Source organism: Brassica napus, chromosome A6 (assembly GCF_020379485.1).
Source record: "Brassica napus cultivar Da-Ae chromosome A6, Da-Ae, whole genome shotgun sequence".
NCBI classification, from domain to species: Eukaryota; Viridiplantae; Streptophyta; class Magnoliopsida; order Brassicales; family Brassicaceae; genus Brassica; species Brassica napus.
In genome coordinates, this window is record NC_063439.1 from 10,118,370 (window position 1) to 10,136,069 (window position 17,700).

At 33.6% G+C, this 17,700-nt stretch overlaps 4 protein-coding genes across 5 annotated transcripts; 3 read left to right on the forward strand and 1 right to left on the reverse strand.

Moving 5' to 3' along the window:
* Positions 1 to 3,618: 3,618 nt before the first annotated feature.
* LOC106350108 (mitogen-activated protein kinase kinase kinase 17-like) lies at positions 3,619 to 4,883 on the reverse strand. The gene has a single exon (XM_048782603.1). It carries the CDS (start codon positions 4,729 to 4,731, stop codon positions 3,745 to 3,747), a length of 987 nt encoding a protein of 328 aa, XP_048638560.1. The 5' UTR covers positions 4,732 to 4,883; the 3' UTR covers positions 3,619 to 3,744.
* A 1,987-nt stretch (positions 4,884 to 6,870) lies between these two features.
* Positions 6,871 to 8,511, forward strand: LOC106347443 (UPF0496 protein At3g49070-like). The gene is made up of 2 exons (XM_013786972.3): positions 6,871 to 7,256; positions 7,331 to 8,511. Exons 1-2 carry the CDS (start codon positions 7,208 to 7,210, stop codon positions 8,395 to 8,397), a joined length of 1,116 nt encoding a protein of 371 aa, XP_013642426.2. The 5' UTR covers positions 6,871 to 7,207; the 3' UTR covers positions 8,398 to 8,511.
* A 328-nt stretch (positions 8,512 to 8,839) lies between these two features.
* Positions 8,840 to 13,270, forward strand: LOC106347438 (U-box domain-containing protein 32-like). Of its 2 annotated transcripts, none has more exons than XM_013786967.3 (10): positions 8,840 to 9,260; positions 9,612 to 9,733; positions 9,959 to 10,080; positions 10,164 to 10,268; positions 10,411 to 10,556; positions 10,642 to 10,805; positions 11,117 to 11,263; positions 11,543 to 12,070; positions 12,141 to 12,863; positions 12,948 to 13,270. In XM_013786967.3, the coding sequence occupies exons 1-10, from the start codon at positions 9,086 to 9,088 to the stop codon at positions 13,128 to 13,130; spliced, it is 2,415 nt and encodes an 804-aa protein (XP_013642421.2). In that variant the 5' UTR covers positions 8,840 to 9,085; the 3' UTR covers positions 13,131 to 13,270. The 2 variants fall into 2 exon arrangements, with proteins under 2 accessions (XP_013642421.2, XP_013642422.2); XM_013786968.3 differs by having other exon boundaries at positions 9,242 to 9,260; positions 9,969 to 10,080.
* Positions 13,271 to 13,295: 25 nt separating this feature from the next.
* LOC106347445 (uncharacterized protein At3g49055) lies at positions 13,296 to 15,026 on the forward strand. The gene is made up of 5 exons (XM_013786973.3): positions 13,296 to 13,801; positions 13,867 to 13,943; positions 14,061 to 14,172; positions 14,261 to 14,377; positions 14,462 to 15,026. Exons 1-5 carry the CDS (start codon positions 13,499 to 13,501, stop codon positions 14,810 to 14,812), a joined length of 960 nt encoding a protein of 319 aa, XP_013642427.2. The 5' UTR covers positions 13,296 to 13,498; the 3' UTR covers positions 14,813 to 15,026.
* The last annotated feature ends 2,674 nt before the right edge of the window (positions 15,027 to 17,700 follow it).

The following is a 17,700-nucleotide window of genomic DNA, read 5'->3' on the forward strand; positions in this document are numbered from 1 at the left end:
ATTCTAAATCTTGCCCAAAGGTAAACTAAATCGATAATATTTAATGATTTCAACTTGCGCAAGTAATCCATATTGTTAATATGTGATTTGCATATTTAATGATTTCAACTTGCGCAAGTAATCCATATTAGAAAGGTAAGTTATTAAAAACAAACAACCTAATTAGTAGGGGTGGGCAGTTTACCCGATATCCGAAGTGGCACCCGAACCCGATCCGAAAATGCATGTCAAGTTTTTTATTTCAAAAATTAACAAAAAGTTACATCCAAAATTTTTTAAAAAAATAACTAAATGAATCCCTTTTTAGTTTTAAAATGTTATGTCCAAATATATTAACCATTCAATCTATTAAAAATAAAAAATTAGTTAACTAAAAGTTATATTTTTAAATATAAGAAACTTGAGAAATGAAAATTTTAATTTTTTTTTTCAAAATCTAAATATCCGAACCCGATCCGAAATAATCGAATCCGAACTAAAAATACCTGAACCCGACCCGAAGTACAGAAATACCCGTTCGGGTTCTACACCTCTATACCGAAATACTCGAATATCCGAAATATCCGACCCGAACCCGAACGGGTACCCGAACGCCACCCCTACTAATTAGAAACATTAAAATATTTTCTAAGCAAATGTAATTAATATGATATCAACATGCGCAAGTTTATTGTTTGAATAATAAGAAAATTTTTTAATATTTGTCTTAGTTCTAAATCTTGCCCAAGACTAAACTAAATCGATAGTTATTATCCCCTAGCTATATATGGGCTTAACAAAATCAACAATAGTTTTGGGCTTGTCTACATAAGCGATTGATTAAAATAAATGAAAAATAAAATTTAAAAAAATCGACCAATAGAATTATAACAATTTTTCTGAGAAGCTCTATATTAATGCCATGTCAGCAGAAATCACTAAATTGACTTCTCTTTTAATGTATAGGAGGATTTTAAATTAATTTATAATTTGTATGCATCATTTATATTTATAATATTATATTACTTTAATAATACATATGATTCTATATATGTTATATTTTAATCGGTTTTGTTGTTTTTACAATCAATTTAGTTATCATTTGCGTAATTTGGATTGCATCTCTAAATTCAACTATAATATTTTTTATTCTAAATATATTAAAATTTTGATTAATTTCTTATTTGCATTTATGTGGTTATTGTCTTAAATATGTAAATATATTTTATGAAGATTATGTATAACTTCAGATATATTATACTTAGAATAAAAAATAATAAAATAAAGTAAAGTGTCTGATTACAAATTACATAAATTAATATAACGATAATATTCTCAAGTCTCATGCATATATATATAAATTTAGAAACGAACAAAATTGTAACAGTTTTTTAATATTTTATTTTCATTTTAATATGTTTTGGGTTGTTCTATGATTTATATTTATAAAATAAATTACTATTCTTATAAAATTAAATATTCTTATCGTAGTTAAATCTATGATTTTAGATATAAGTTAGATTAGTCGAATCACTCATGTTGTGAGTATATTGAGTTATTGTTATTCTTTCAAATTCAAATAAAATATAATTACTTTTTATTATAACCAAGTCAAATCAAATCAATTTTATTTATCGTTTAAACATGCATGTATTGATGTTTTTAAAAATATATTATAAAATAAATTGATGCTCAATAGGAAGTTACATAGATAAGTAGGTGATACATTTTTGGAAGCTTATGAACACATATTAATATTTACAATAATTAAAATATTTTATAAATTGTAAATAACTTTATGTCTTTGATTTATTTAATGGAAACTAAAATTTTATTTTAAATAATATTAAAAATGAGAATTCAGATTTGCTTTGTTATTTTGATTATGGTTATATTAAGTTCCACAAACATAAAATTTTAAATAAAAATTAATATTAAGAAAACAAATAACTTTAATAATGATAAAATATAATATATCTATTTTGAAACTATTTGATCAAACGATTTTTTTTAATATCTCTTAAAAATAAGCAGTAAACAAAATTGTGATTTTATTTGAAAATAATATTATATAAGTAAAATATAATTTATCAATATTTTTTGATGTAATTGGAAGATATTATAGTCAATAAAATATATGAAAAATAAATAAAACACTTCAATAATACTAATTATAAACTATTTTTAGTCAATTAAACATATATTAGTTTATGTTTCTCAATTATTTTATGTAATCTTCTAAGAAAATAGATAGATATATAAAAATACTTCTATTAGTTTGAATATTTTTTGTATTGTTTAAAATTATGTTTTATTATCTGTGTAAATTTTTCTTAATGAAATCACATCATATACAAATTTATGTTTTTCATCTAAGAAAATATAGATATAAATATAGTATTTTATTACTTCAAAAGTATATTTTATGTTATTTAAAAATATTTTTAATGTAATATTACTATTTTGTAAGCTTTCCTTTTTTTGAAATCATATTATATATACATATATTTTCGTTTTCAATTTGTTTTTTTTTTAACTTTATAAAAAAATTCTTTTTTTATTATAGGTATATGTTTTTGGAAAAATTTTAAAAGGAAACTAAATAAAAAAAAAAATAGTATTTAATATCTTTAATTGATTAAGGGTATCAGTGTAATCAACCATTGTGAAAGTTAATATGAGAGCGACACATAGGAAATTGACTTCTCAAATAATATTATAGAGATTTGTCGATGTTAACTTTTAAAATTATAAAGATTTGTTTTTAAATAACAAAAATCATATTCTCTAACAATGATTAATCGTTACTACCTTAAATCAATGAAAAAAAATTTAAACTACATAGTTTATTTTAAAAATTAAACAAAAACTAAATGTTTAATTATTTGCTCGATAATATAAATCTATGAAGCGAAAAGTTTAATTTTTAAAAAACTTTCTAAATTTGTGAAATGTTACAATATTTTTGAATATGACAATAAAACAATATTTTACTAATCTTTATATATATAGTTACGATTTTAATAATGAAATAATAATCTGAATATATATATATATATATATATATATATATATATATATATATATATATATATATATATATATATATATATATATATATGAAGAAGATACAAATACATATGAAAATTTGAAACAATCTATTCAATGAAAAAATATACCATAAACTTATTATGTTTTAAAAATTGATAGACACATATATATTATAATATATATCAATTTAGAATTAAAAACAAAATATTTATATAAAAATAAATGAAAACAAAAAACCCCGCAGTTGCGCGGATCGAAATCTAAATATAGATTAAAACTAAACTGGATACAAATTGGATAAACTCTCTACCAGACCTTCCAAATTTGGCAAACATTGACCAATGAGTTTGCGTAAAGACTTTCCATAAAATATGGTTCTCATGTTCGTTTGCCTCTTTTGTAATGGTTTCTTCAGACACAGAATTGGATCTCTTTTATAACAATCATTCATTATAGAGAATTGGTTCTGGAATTGTATACTAATAATGAAAAAACAACAAAACTCAAAGTGGTACAAAAATAGCAATTAGAAGACTTCACTGATCTACAAAATATCATCTGAAACTATATATACTAATAAAGTGATACAAGTAGAATTCACAAGGCTTTTTACCAAACGACAAAACATCAGATACGAGAAGAATACAAAATTGTTCCAAACAATTGAAAGAACATTAAAACATCAAATTAGTTTATCTTCTTTATTCGCCTTCCTCATAGCAGAACAAAAGGATGGTTCTTGAGTTCAAGCGTAGACCACCTCTTGTTAACGTCTCTCTCCAAGCATCTGCTCAAGAAATCCAGTGCTTCTTTGGATAACCAAGCCGGTACATGAGGCATGCGATCGCTGTGGCCAATGAGATTGACCCAATCATCAAAGGCAAGATCACCGTATTCTCCCCAAACTGTTGCTCCGGATAACATCTCCAAGACCGTGCATCCAAAGGCCCACACGTCCGCTCCAAAGTCCACAAAGCCATGCCCAATAAGCTCCGGAGACATGTACCTCGTGGTGCCTCTCTTGTGGCCGTATCCGTTACCGTACTCGACCGACCCTTTCTCCATAGCTAATCCAAAATCTCCAATCTTGGTCAAGTACCCGGTAGACCTGAACCGGACAGCGGTAGGGGAGAGTAAGAGGTTGTCGGGTTTGATGTCGCAGTGAACGATGTTTCTGTCGTGGATGTAAGTGAGACCAGACAAGACATCTCTAGCGAACACTTTGGCCTCCGACTCAAGAAGCTCGCCGTGATTATCCTCGATCAAGTCGGCAATGGTTTTGCCAGAGCAATACTCGAGAATCAGATTGTATTGCGTAGAGTAGCCCTCGCGTGCGATCTCGTCGCCGTAGCAACGGACAATGAACGGAGATTGTAAACGGATCATGATCCTGCCTTCGTCCATGAGGCTTGAAGCGTGAGAAATCTCTGCGGTTTTGATGGCTCTGTCACCTGTATGGTGTGTCTTGCTTTTACTGGTACCTAGATAAACCGAACCGTACGCTCCTGTTCCGAGTAAGAGAAGTTTAACCCACGAGGACGAATTGATTCTGCCTCCGTCTAGGGTTACGTTGTCGGCGGAAGGTTTCTTCGGAAGGGCGGTCTCGAAAGATGCTTTGGTTATCTCTTTGACAGAGATACTAGTATGCTTCTTCTTCATCAAGTTGGGCTTTCTAACGACCCTCAGAGTAATCTTAGCCATATTCTTCTATGGAAAAGGTTTCGTACGTAGATGGAGAACTAGCAACTTCGTGCTTGTGGAGAATGGAATGTGATGAAAACAGAAAGAGCTAGGGTGTGAGTTGGGTGGGACTCAAGTTACCTTTTTTATGCTCTTCTCTATTTCCTTTTTCTTTTTTTTTTTTCCTTTTTTTTTTGTCACTGCTTCTCTATTTCCTTTTTTCATTAGGGTTAAACCCGAACCGCGTACTAGACGTGTAATTTCACTTGGACCACGTATCGGGTAATTTTGATTAGTAACTTTTAATAAATTTTATGTGTTTGGGCCTTTGGGCCAGATAACGAATGAGCCTGTCTCATCCAAGAAATAACAATCACCGACTCACTCGGGATCTGAATCTAGGTCGATCGAGGGTTAAGCTATGGAGGCTGGAGATCGAGAAACTGGAGAATCGAATCTTCGGAGAAAGATAATTTCTATTGTTGGTTATTCAATTACCTTAGGGGTTCAATAGAGTTCGTTACTATTATTATCAGCCAAGATGGATGGTTTCAGGGATTAAGTGTCTGTATGTGTGGGCTGAGTAGGCACAATCACATCTTTAACTCTGATGATTAAAAGTAAATATGCTGGATTTGTTGTCTGGTTGGGGGCTTTTGAAAACGTGATTGGACCTTCTCCACCCATACCATACAGACCCTTAATCCTGAATCCAAAGCTGAGAGAGAGAGAGAGAGAGAGAGAGCCTCTTGCACTTTGTTTGGTTGTTACTTTTCATCATACAAGTTGACGACCAGCACACATGCACTCTGATTTTGGTATGTGTCTCTTTTGTTTCACATTTTCTGAATGCTCCTTTTCATTAATTTGTGAATTCGATTTGATGTGAGCTGGTGAGTATTTGTATGTTTTGTCATCACTCATCAGTAGGATCAAAAATTCTATTTTCTTTGAAAATACTTACATGGAATGACATAAACATTATGACTCTCTCTAGCTTTTAGATTCTGCGTTAGTTGAAAACGAAGTGCAGATTCTGGTTTAGGCATAGCGACTCTAGAAGGTTGATGAATCGAAAGCCCTCACATCTGAATCTTTCAGTTGTTTCAAGCTCAAATGATCAGATGACTCTGCCTGAAAAGGCCGACTGCAAAAATCTCTGAAGTCAGGTACAACCATTAAGACAGTGGTGAGGATGCATTATGAGGTGGATCTCATGAAATTAGTTGGTGAAACTGTCTATCTCCCTATGCTTGATCACCGTTCTGCTCTTCTCCAAAAACCTTAGGTAGCCTAAGATATTAAGTGCACCTGTTAATGGCGGTGGATCTACAGGTAAAAAACCCTCTCAGAGATCACCTCTTGGAGTTTTATAATCACTCATTGCTCGAGTTTCTCTGTTTAGTACAGTAGCTAGTATAAGTAAACACATGATATTGCCATCTCTTTATGCAAATTAACAATCTTACAAGCATTTAATCTGTACTCAAAATGTTTGGTATAAAGGTCAAATTGGAGCTATTCAACTGGGTATCAGTAAGTAGGGCATTGCAAAACTGGGATCCACATATGCGGACAGCACTTCCAGCCGGTAAGCAAGATATTAAACGCATTGTAAAATCTGGTTATAATGTTCCTCAGTTGTTGTCGGTATGTCCGGTTAAATTGATTATTTCCAATGGGTCAAGCGTTAATTATCTTTCTCTTTATCTCTGTCTTAATTTTCATTGGTTCATAATCTACTTAGGGTTTGGAAGAATCACCGGAAAGTAACTTGTTCTTTTGGTCCCATTCCTTTTTCTTTCTTGTAGCAACACATTCCTCTATTACGACTCTCGAGTCTTGGAAACTTGAGTTCCGTTGGTTAGCGAGTCACATCGTTTGCAAGTTTTGTTCATGTTTCTTCAAAAGGTGTATTGACATTCAAGCATAACGAATTAACGATCAACTTATTATATGAATTACATTATTCACTAAATCTTTATTCTTCATGGTCGGGGTGTCCAATTCTCATAAGTCATAATCAAACAGGAATAGATTCTTTTCGTTTATATATAATTTCCAATTTGAAAACTTGAAACATCTAGATGAAAACAAAATTGGATAAACTCTCTACCGCACCTTCCAAATTTGGCAAGCATGTTTGCGTAAAGACTTTCCATAAAAGTGCAATGAATGGATAAGAAACGCTGTTGATAACTTGTTGTATTCACTTGGATGCCCTCGTTTACATTACTTGCAATAGATGCATCGACTTCTCTATATTTCTTCACTCCCACTACAAGTACTAATAAAACTATTAGTTTCCCATCAAAATCCTTGGATATCCCTATTTCTTGCAATCTAAACAAATAATTCTTTTATTTACCTTTCATTTATGATAAATGACGAACTACATAATGAAATCAAACCATCTTCTTCTTCTCATTCTCAGTTTCTTCTCCCAACATCATAAACCAAAATAGATTTTGCTTCATCCAAGATCTCAAGGAATATAATGGGCATAAGAGTTTCATCGAAGATCAAAAGGCTTCTTGCATCCACAGGTTTTTAAATTTATGTTTCATTTTTTTGTTACCACTGATGTTTTTACTACAACGTTCTCTATATTTTGATACAGCTTCGGGAAATTCAAGTCCCAAAGATGGTGATGACGTGGACGTCAGAGAAGAATATGCAAACGCCTTCCGCACAGAATCATACAATCAGTTTTGGACACGTGTCATTAGTTTAAACCGCAAAAAGCCCACCTTGTCTTCTTCTTCTTCACCGATCGAATCATCCTCCACGTCAGCTCGTCTCATGTCATACCGCCTCTTCGCACATAACCTGCTAGAACCGGATCCGAACACCGTCAACAGAATCCTGGATTTATCCCGGGTCGGACGTCCCGCTCGTTCTCTTCTCGCTGATTACTTCTTGGAGACGGCAAACGCTTTCTTGCTTTGCACGCTATTACTTAAAAACATTCACCGTCTCCGTTCTAAGTACGAATCTCTGAAACCAAAATTTCAATCGGAGACACATAGTTCGTTGGCTTTCCTTGACCAATTCACGGAGCTATCAAGATGGTTCGACCCGTTTATCTCGTCGGGTTCTCGGATCCAGTTAACCAGAACCGGCTGCTTAAGCCTGCTAAAACGGTTAGAGTCTAGCCGAGACAAGACACGAACCAAACTCAAGCTCATCAACGGACTAACTCATAGCGCAGGCCTTCTCGTTTTGGCTCTAACCACCACGTTGATTGTTACCATCGCCTCCCACGCCTTTGCTTTGTTCATAGCCGGTCCGACCCTTTTAACCGGTCGATTCAAACCGGTTGGTCTAAGGAATAAGCTAACGAAAACTGCGGCTCGTCTGGACGTGGCAGCGAAAGGTACTTACATCTTAAGCCGTGATTTGGACACGATAAGCCGGTTAGTGACGCGGATAAATGATGAAGTGGAGCACGTACGAGCCATGGCTGAGTTTTGGGCTGGGAGAGGATCGGGTCGGGTTCGAGGCGGGGAAGAAGTGGCTCGAGAGTTGAAGAGATGTGAAGAGAGCTTCAGTGAAGAGCTTGATGAGCTTGAAGAACATATCTACTTGTGTTTCATGACTATTAACCGAGCAAGGAATCTTGTTGTAAGAGAGATTATGCATCCGGATGATCCACCTGATTGCTCATTCGCTCCCAAATCCAAATAAAAATGTACTAATTTCTAATTATATATATACTTTTTCAGTTACCATTTTAATTGTAAGTCTCCTTTATAGGGCAAAATGCATGTATATAGTAAGTTCTTTTTCCCAAAACTTGAATTTTCTATAGGTGTCTTCAAATTATTAAATAGAAGATGTAAATTTAATTATAAAATATCTAAAATACAAATAGATGACCAAATATATAAATATACATTATTAATTTGTTTCCGAAAGTTTTTTAATGAACGTGTACGTAACTTTGTTTGAATATCAATAAAACTGTTAAAATTATAAATTATAAAAAAAATTGAAATTAATAAAAAGAAATTTACATCATGACTTGTAAGATTCTCCTCCAAATCTTCTACATGTGTGTGTATGTTAGGCTTGTATAATAAAAAAGGATATCAAAAAGAATTACAGGTCGCTAAAATTGGACTAACTTGTGTACCAGTGGTGGTAGGAGAGACTATTCATCGAGAAGGGTGGTCACTTTCTTTTTCTTTCTTTCTTTTTTATTTTTTCTTATCTTCCAAATTCCAATTAGGTAAATCGGTTGACTCATAACCGAGTCAGCGACTCAACCCGTCCCCATAAAACGATTCCGATTCGAGGAATCTCCACTTTTCATAATATATAAAGCAACTTTCTTCCTATTATGGAATCCTTGTAAATCGAGAGAGAGGAAAAGATGGGGAGTATCGGTGGAGACGAACTAGCTTTAGATGTGGATGAGACGATCTTCGTGGCGGTGGCGGAAGATGTGGAGAGGAGCAAAACGACGCTCTTATGGGCGGCGCGGAACTTCTCCGGCAAAAAGATTTGCTTGCTTTACGTCCATCGTCCTGCTCGGCCTGCCTCCTGGAGTGAGATCTTCTGCTTCTCTTTCTCCTCTCTAAGTTTACTTGTTTTGCGGTCAATTATGGAGTCTTTGTGGATGATGTATCGATCTGTTGAATTTTCACGGAATCTGAAAAATTGAAATGATCCTGGGTGAAGCGAATAAACCTTTTAATATATTTGCTCATGAATCATGATTGAACTTCAGATACAGGCTTGATGGTGACAGTAGTAGTTTGGTTATGGTGTAATAAGATTAGCTACATTGTGCAGGACTCTGTTGGTTTGCTTGTCTTTTAATGTAAAATCTAATCTCTCCTTGTGGAGATTGATGACTTTCCTTTTACCACTCTGATATTATTTTTGTTTACTTACAGCGCACAAGAAACTTGCCGGTGGTACCTTTAGGAAACATGCTGTCAAGGTCATTGAGCGTGTTGATAAACAAAAAGTGGACGAGCTTATGGATTCTTATCTACGCCTTTTATCTAAAACTGAGGTATTCATTTCTCTCTCTTTTTCGTGTATTGGTGTTCAAGTTTCATTGAAATAAGGCAACTCCCGTTGTGAGATGTAATTGTTCATATAAACATTTAATCTAAACGGAAAAAAAGAAACCGTGTGCTGTGTTGTTTCGGTCCTCGAATGTATAGAGCCTATTTTATCTTTTTGGCATTCCTAGTCAGGAACCTTCAACTAGTGAATTTGACATAGTTATTTTTAGGTTCAAACAGATAAACTTTGCATTGCGGGACAAAATATCGAGGAAGGTATCGTAGACCTGATTGCTCGACACAATATTAAGTGGTTCGTAATGGGAGCTGCATCAGATAAGCATTACTCATGGTATGATACTATATTTCATCTTATTAAATGTTTTTCATCTGAACCCTGACATTCACATTATCCATTTATATTTGAAATGCTAGGAGAATGACGGATTTGAAGTCCAAGAAAGCCATATTCGTTTGCAAAAATGCTCCTGATTCCTGTCATATTTGGTTTCTGTGCAAAGGTTACCTCATCTTTACAAGGTAAACCCTTTTTGCCTTTTGAAGGTTGCAGAAAGAGTGAATGACGTTATGCTAGTCTAGCACCTTTAGTTAACTACTTCTACTATCCTTTTTTGTTTTATACCTTTATTCATATAACTAAAAGAAATATTCTTAAAAACAGGACAACAAATGACGATACTAGTAACACACAAACAATGCCTCCCCTAGTACAGCTGGATTCAGATACTGAGACAAGGAGATCAGAAAAACTGGAATCCTCTTATATGAGGCGAAGATTAAGATATTGGCGTAGCCTCCTTGAACAAGGTAGCGTTTGGCTTGGATTTTGCAAGACTCCTCTGCATATCATATCCTTTGCTATCAGTTGTAACTTTGGTTCGGAATTGTGCAGATGGTGAGAAAGACACAGGTCAACTGGAGAGAGAAAAGGTAGAACCAAGTCCAACTACTCATTCATCTTCAGGTTCGGGTTCTTCCTTTGGAGAGCCGGTTGGTCCAGAGCCGGCTAGCCCGGATTTAGTTGGCTCAGATACCTTGACTCCCTCAAATGTCCAGGTACTAGAGTTCGCTTCGTCTTTACATTCATATTTCATACTGATGATACTGTACTGGTCATGCAGTAACTATAATTCCCTTTAGTGCTTCCATTGCGTAAGAAGACATTAATTTCCCAAACAATTCCAGGGGCCTGTCTGTCTCAAATTGTTGATATAGAGATGTTTCAAAATGTGACTTTGTATAAACGATATATGAGAGTAGTTTTGTCTTTGTAATATATTGAAAGCTCTACCTGAAATTAACATGATGCTGTAACTTTTTAGTAGCATTAAACTGCCTGGTAATGAGATGATCCTGTTGAATTGCAGGAGAGGAAACGTGAAGGGAATGTAGCGCGCGAAGTTCATAGGTATGATAAAGCAATGCATGATATCAGCCAATCAGAGAGAACTGTATATGGAGAAGCTCGGAACGGATGGAAAGAGGATGACAGTACCATGGAGGCTTTATGCAAGGTAAAAAGTCCAATTCATTTATTAGTTATCAAAGAATTGGAGATACATAGATTGCTGAAACTAGGTACGGAACTTCTTCAGTTGATCATATATAGATTCTCTTAGAGAGTAAAATCTTAAGATGAGAAAGCTTTGCTTCAGAGGGCGTTATACATTTTGCTGTCAAGACCTATACTTGAATTGTTGATGCCAGTGCTGGAGATTCTTAAACCACTGGCACTTTGTCGGACTCGTTTCTCTCGGTTTAACTTTTTTTTTTCTTCTCATGCCATCTCACAGGCAAAAGCCTTAGACGGCTTATGCAGTAAGGAGTTGAGTCGAAGAAAGAAATTAGAGGAATTGCTGGAGAAAGAAAAGGATGAAGTAAAGACGGTAATAGAGCAGAACAATGGATTCATGAGAAAGCTTCAGATAGTTCAGGGTGATAATCTTAGGTTGGAGAGCCAGATAACGAAACTACAAGACTTGGAAAAAGAACACGGTGAGAAATTTGACACTGCTATGGAACTCTTGAAAAGCTTCAGGCAGAAAAGGGATGAGATCCGGATCGATCACGAGAACGCGATAAAGGAAGTAAACGCATTGAAGAGATTGATAAAAGGAAAGTCTGTGGAGTCTTCAGGTTCAGAAATGCTCGACTATTCTTTTATGGAAATCAATGAAGCTACTAACGAGTTTGATCCGTCCTGGAAGCTTGGAGAAGGCAAATACGGAAGTGTGTACAAAGGGAATCTTCAAAATCTTCAAGTTGCTGTGAAGATGTTGCCATCATATGGCTCCCAGAATCACTTTGAGTTTGAGCGTAAGGTGAAGGACCTTATCATTATTTTGCAGTTTTCTTTTTGACAAGTTCTGATTGTTCTTTTGGTGATTTCAGGTGGAGATTTTAAGCAGGTTAAGACATCCACATCTGGTGACAATAATGGGTACTTGTCCAGAGTCTCGGTCTGTTATTTATCAGTATGTTCCTAACGGAAGCCTCGAAGACTGCTTTTCATCTGCAAACAACGTTCCTGCGCTTCCATGGGAGTCTCGGATCAGGATTGCCTCTGAGATATGCTCTGCACTCCTGTTTCTTCACTCAAACGTTCCTTGCATCATTCATGGAAACCTAAAACCGTCCAAAATTCTCCTAGACTCCAACCTCGTCACCAAAATTAGCGACTACGGGATCTCTCAGCTGATCCCTGTCAATGGAATCGACAAATCTGATCCTCACGTGGATCCACATTACTTTGTTTCCGGCGAAATGACGCTGGAGTCAGACGTATACTCGTTTGGAATGATTCTCCTTCAGCTTCTCACCAGAAGACCTCTCTCTGGCGTTCTGAGAGATGTCAAATGCGCCGTGGAGAATGATAACATCAGCGCGGTGCTGGATAATTCAGGAGGAGATTGGCCAATAGCACGAGGGAAAAAGCTAGCTAATATAGCCATCCGTTGCTGTAAGAGAAACCCATTGAATCGACCAGACTTGGCCGTTGTTCTAAGGAATATAGATCGCATGAAAGCTCCTTTATCAGAAACATCGTCTTCATACAATTCCAACCAAAAACCTCCACGCAAGCCTCCTTCTCATTACTTATGCCCTATTTTCCAGGTAACGTTTCTGAGAGTTTCCATTGTTTCTAAACAGAGTTTGATGGTCAGAGAGGATTAAGACTTTGTTTGTGGTGAACAACAGGAAGTGATGAAAGATCCTTTGATAGCAGCAGATGGATTTACTTATGAAGCGGAAGCAATAAGGGAATGGTTAGCGAATGGGCACGATACGTCGCCGATGACAAACCTGAAGATGGAAGATTGCAATCTCATACCTAATCACGCTCTTCATCTTGCTATTCAAGATTGGCATAACCAGTGGTGATTACATTTACTTTTGCCTCAAAACTCGCAATTCTTTTTAGATGTGTCACTTTGTAAAGTATGGAGAAATATATAAAGCCCACATATATATACATATTTGGCCAGTTGATAATTCGAAATGAAAGTTTACTTATTAGTGTCTATTTGGTTTAAACACGTTTCTTACCAGTCATTCTCTCTTGGTGCTTATCTTAGAGTCTTCAAAATGTGTCTACCTAACAATTGCACAGTTATGTAGAGAAATATAAAGTGCTGAAGATAAATGACTCGATTGACTGTTAGGTATTCGGTAAAATCAAAGTCTACCAGACATGCATACTTTGCGTCCTCACTAATAGAGAATTTTGGAGTTAATGAGCAAAGGTTGAAATGAATGTGGAGAGGCTCATCGAATCGATGGAGCCAAGTACAAGTGTGGAGTTCTTGCAAGATGAAAACAGAGACCTGAAGGTCTTGTTAAGGGCTGCTTTGTCTGAGAAACAAGCTGCAGAGAAGCAGTTGAAAGAGACGAACGAGCAGAAGAGATCAGCGCTGATGCAAATCGCAGGAAGAGGGTTGCAGAGCATAGGGTTTGGTTTTGGTTTTGGGTTTAAGGAGACAGTACAGGAAAGCTCAGAAACAGGAACTCTCATCAAGGATGAACAGGAAGAAGAGGAAGATGAGAATAGTATGGTATGTTCTTTTCTTTGGCGACAAGAATCAAACAAAGGTATAATGGAATTTACTGGTGATAACAGGTTGTAGCAATAGAGAAAACAATGAAGAATTTACGTAAAGAGATCTCTCAGCTCAAGCTCTCATTGCAGGAATCAAGGTTAGCTTTTTCTTCTTCTTAAGCTCAACACATAGATGATGATGATGGATTATGGTTAAGCTTGGTTCTTGATGAAAATGATAATGAATATAAAATGTCATCTTCTTGATATGACAGGTTAGAAGAAGCGCGGTTTAAGAAAATTACAGAGGAACAAGCTCATGCAATAGAAGAGAAGAAGATGAATATCGACAAGCTGAAAAACCGAGAGAGACTTCTATCTCAAAACGTAATGTATTACTTCCACTTCCTGTTTCTCAGTTGTGTAGTAAATCGCTTACTCAAGTGATTCGCTTTATTTTTATACTAAACCAAAGGTAGAAGAGCTAGTGAAGGTAATAAGAGAAGCTGAATCAGAAGCAAGTAGATGGAGAGAAGCTTGTGAGCTTGAAGTTGAAGCAGGACAGCGCGAGGTCGAACAACGCAATGAACTCGTAAGTTTCATTCACTATTCCATACCTGAAAACTTTTCAAAACAGACAAGCATAACTAACAACAGCAAAACTCTTACAATTCAGATAGAGCTTTTGAAGGCAGAGGTTGAGAAGATGAGATCAGCACTGTCGATATCAGAAGGGAAACTAAAACTGAAGGAAGAATTGGCTAAAGCCGCAATGACAGCAGAAGAAGCAGCTGAGAGATCGCTGCGATTGTCTGAGAGAAGAATAGCTGAACTTCTCAGCCGCATTGAACATCAATACCGCCAGTTGGAAGAAGCAGAGTCTTCAGAACGCAAACGCAGAAAGGTTAGGTATCTTTGGTGTTGGCCGTTGTGGCGTTTTCATGCCTCTGCTGCTGCTTCTGCTGTGACTGGTACTGAGAGTTCTTCATGTATAAGCAATAGAGCATTATTACGATACGGTGCTTGATCTAGTAGCGATTTGCACAAGGTTCTCCTTCAGCTTCTCACGAGAAGACCTCTATCAAATAGACTATAAAGTCAATTATGTTCACTCACATCTAAAACTGCTTCTAGTAATCATATATATCTAGTAAAATATTAAACAACACGAAAACAAAATTATACGTAGTGAACACAACTCCTCCGTCTTGCGAGAGTTTACAAATGATAATATGTATAGAATAGAAAACAAAATTAGTTAGTTAATTATACTTTATTTTTGGTTAATTTTCCTAATTATATACTATACCATTTAAGCATTAATAAAAGTAGTTACGAAAAAAGAACTAATCAAGCATGCGATATGCCTAATACTAGGCTTGGGCACGGATCGGATATCCGGGTTTTTGAAAGTATTTGTGATTTGCTTCGTATGTCACGGACTATATCTAATTTTTTATTTTCTTTACTTTGGAAAAATACGGATATTCGGAAAAATGGATATTCGGAAAAATAAATAGATATTTGCGGATATTTACGAATACTTACGATATCTCATATGTTTTGATTAAATTAAAATAATCTTAAAATTTTGATATAAATTTGTTTGGTAAAATATTTTTTTTGCATGATATCTTATTATATAAAGCTTGGTTTTTCATCATTGTGACATGTGGCAATTATATATTTGACATGTGTTAAACTATAATAAGATTATGACATGTGTTAAACTATCTCCGAACTAGAAAATATATAATTAGATAATAACAAAATTTTTTTTGTAAAAAGTAACTATAAATATTATTTAATAATAGTTTTTCTTTTTTTAAATCTTAAACAAATAATTATATGATAGTGATTTTCCTTTAAATATTGCAACATTATTAAAATCTCTCATAAATAACTAAATATATATATATATATATATATGTGTGCTAAGATAATACAAACAAAAATTATGTAATTGTAAAAATTAATCTCAAAATTTATTTAATAGTAGCTATTTATAGATATTTTCCTTTTTATAAATACTAAGCAAAAAAAAATTGCAAGATAATTTATTTAATATTAATTTTCCTTTTCTAATATCCTAGAGAAAAGATAATTGTAAAATATGATTTGATAGTAATTTTTCTTTTAAAATTTTGACATTTAATAAAATATCTCATGGTAATAAAAAAATATATAATAAGATAATAAAACGATTTAAAAAAAATTAAGTTTAAAAATTACTTGATAGTAATTTTTACTAATTTTTCTTCTTCTTAAGAATCCTTAACAAAACGTATTTGTAAAAGATTTATTTATTTTCTAAAATACTCAATAAAATATTACTATAGAAAAATATTTGATAGTAATTTTCTTTTCCTAAAAATGTAAACATAGGAAAAATTGTAAAATGTGTTTAATATTAGTTTTCCTTTCTTCAAATCCTAAACAAAATATTTTTATAGAATAACTAATTCAGTATTTTATGAATAATCACTTTCCTAATTAAATAGTTAATTTTTCTGTTTGAAAATCATAAACTAAAAAGAACTACAATTATTCACATCTATATTTCTGATTAAGCTCTCTCATATTTTGTCACCAAACATAATAAGAGTAGAAGAAAAATATTAGGTGAGTTTTTTCACATGTTTTTTTTCATATCTTTGCATATTTTTTGGCACTTGCTGACAAAATAACTAGGTGTTCTAATCTTCACAAGGTTTGTTTTCTTTCTTAAACTGATGTTGATTTTTTTTTGTCATAATTGTCATGCTGATGTACGTTAGTTGTTACCACAATTATACTTTGGCGTTTGTTCATCTGTGTAAATAGAAGTTATGCAGTTAAACTATTGTACAAAAGTTAAAATGACTATTATGCTTATATGTGTTTGTTCTTAACGACAATATAAATTTGGTTATATTATGCTGTTGTAGTTAAGTTATTATCAATGTCAATTTATTTATGAATATTCGACTTCTCTATTTATGTGAGTTTTTCTGCATGTCCTTTAATTTCACATTTAAATTGATGTTCAAATAATTTACCTATGTTGCTCTTGCAAAACAATGCAGATCCTATTGAATGCATTACAACAAGGATTAAGGACAAGGATTTTTCATTCAAAAAAAAGGACAAGTATTATCTCATCGAAAAAGCAATGTTTACTCCAAAGAATAAAGAATGAAACGGTTGGTAAAGTGGATAATTATATGTTAATTTTTCATAGACGGTTAGCAAAAATAATATTTGAGTTCTGATAGTATTGGTAACAAAGAAGAAGTTGAAAATTAGCATATTCTATATCCCACAGGTTTTTAAATATGTTAAAATTTTCAGAGATTCCAAATCACGAACTTGATCTCAAGATAGATGTTTCAGTCATGTTATTAAGAAATTTAAATCAACGAAAAAACTTTTTAATGGAACAATTTTACTAATAGCTAGCCTACAAAACATGATTACTGAAGCATAAATCCTAACAATGATCAATAATCAACACATTATTATTCCTAAAATAAGTGTCACACCAACAAATGCAAGATATATGGCCTCTCATGGACAATTGCACGCTTCACTATCAAAGAGTCACTACAACTACATGACTTCGAAATTCTTAAACTAGAAACAAAACATATTGGCAGTAGTGTTCTACAAAATATTGTATATCAAGAAATTTTCAATATATGATATATAGAAAAGAGGTTATACTTACACTATTGATGCTATGGTAAACACATTTGATGTTTATCAAGCAATATATTTGATATTTAGCTGAATATCAATAATACATATTTATTGGTGTCGTCTAACATTAATTTTGATTTTTTTTGTTTTTCTTTTTGAATTGTCTTACACAATATAAATAATATAGATAGTTTCAAAAATTCTATATGTTTCAATTAGCTACAATACTAAAATAAT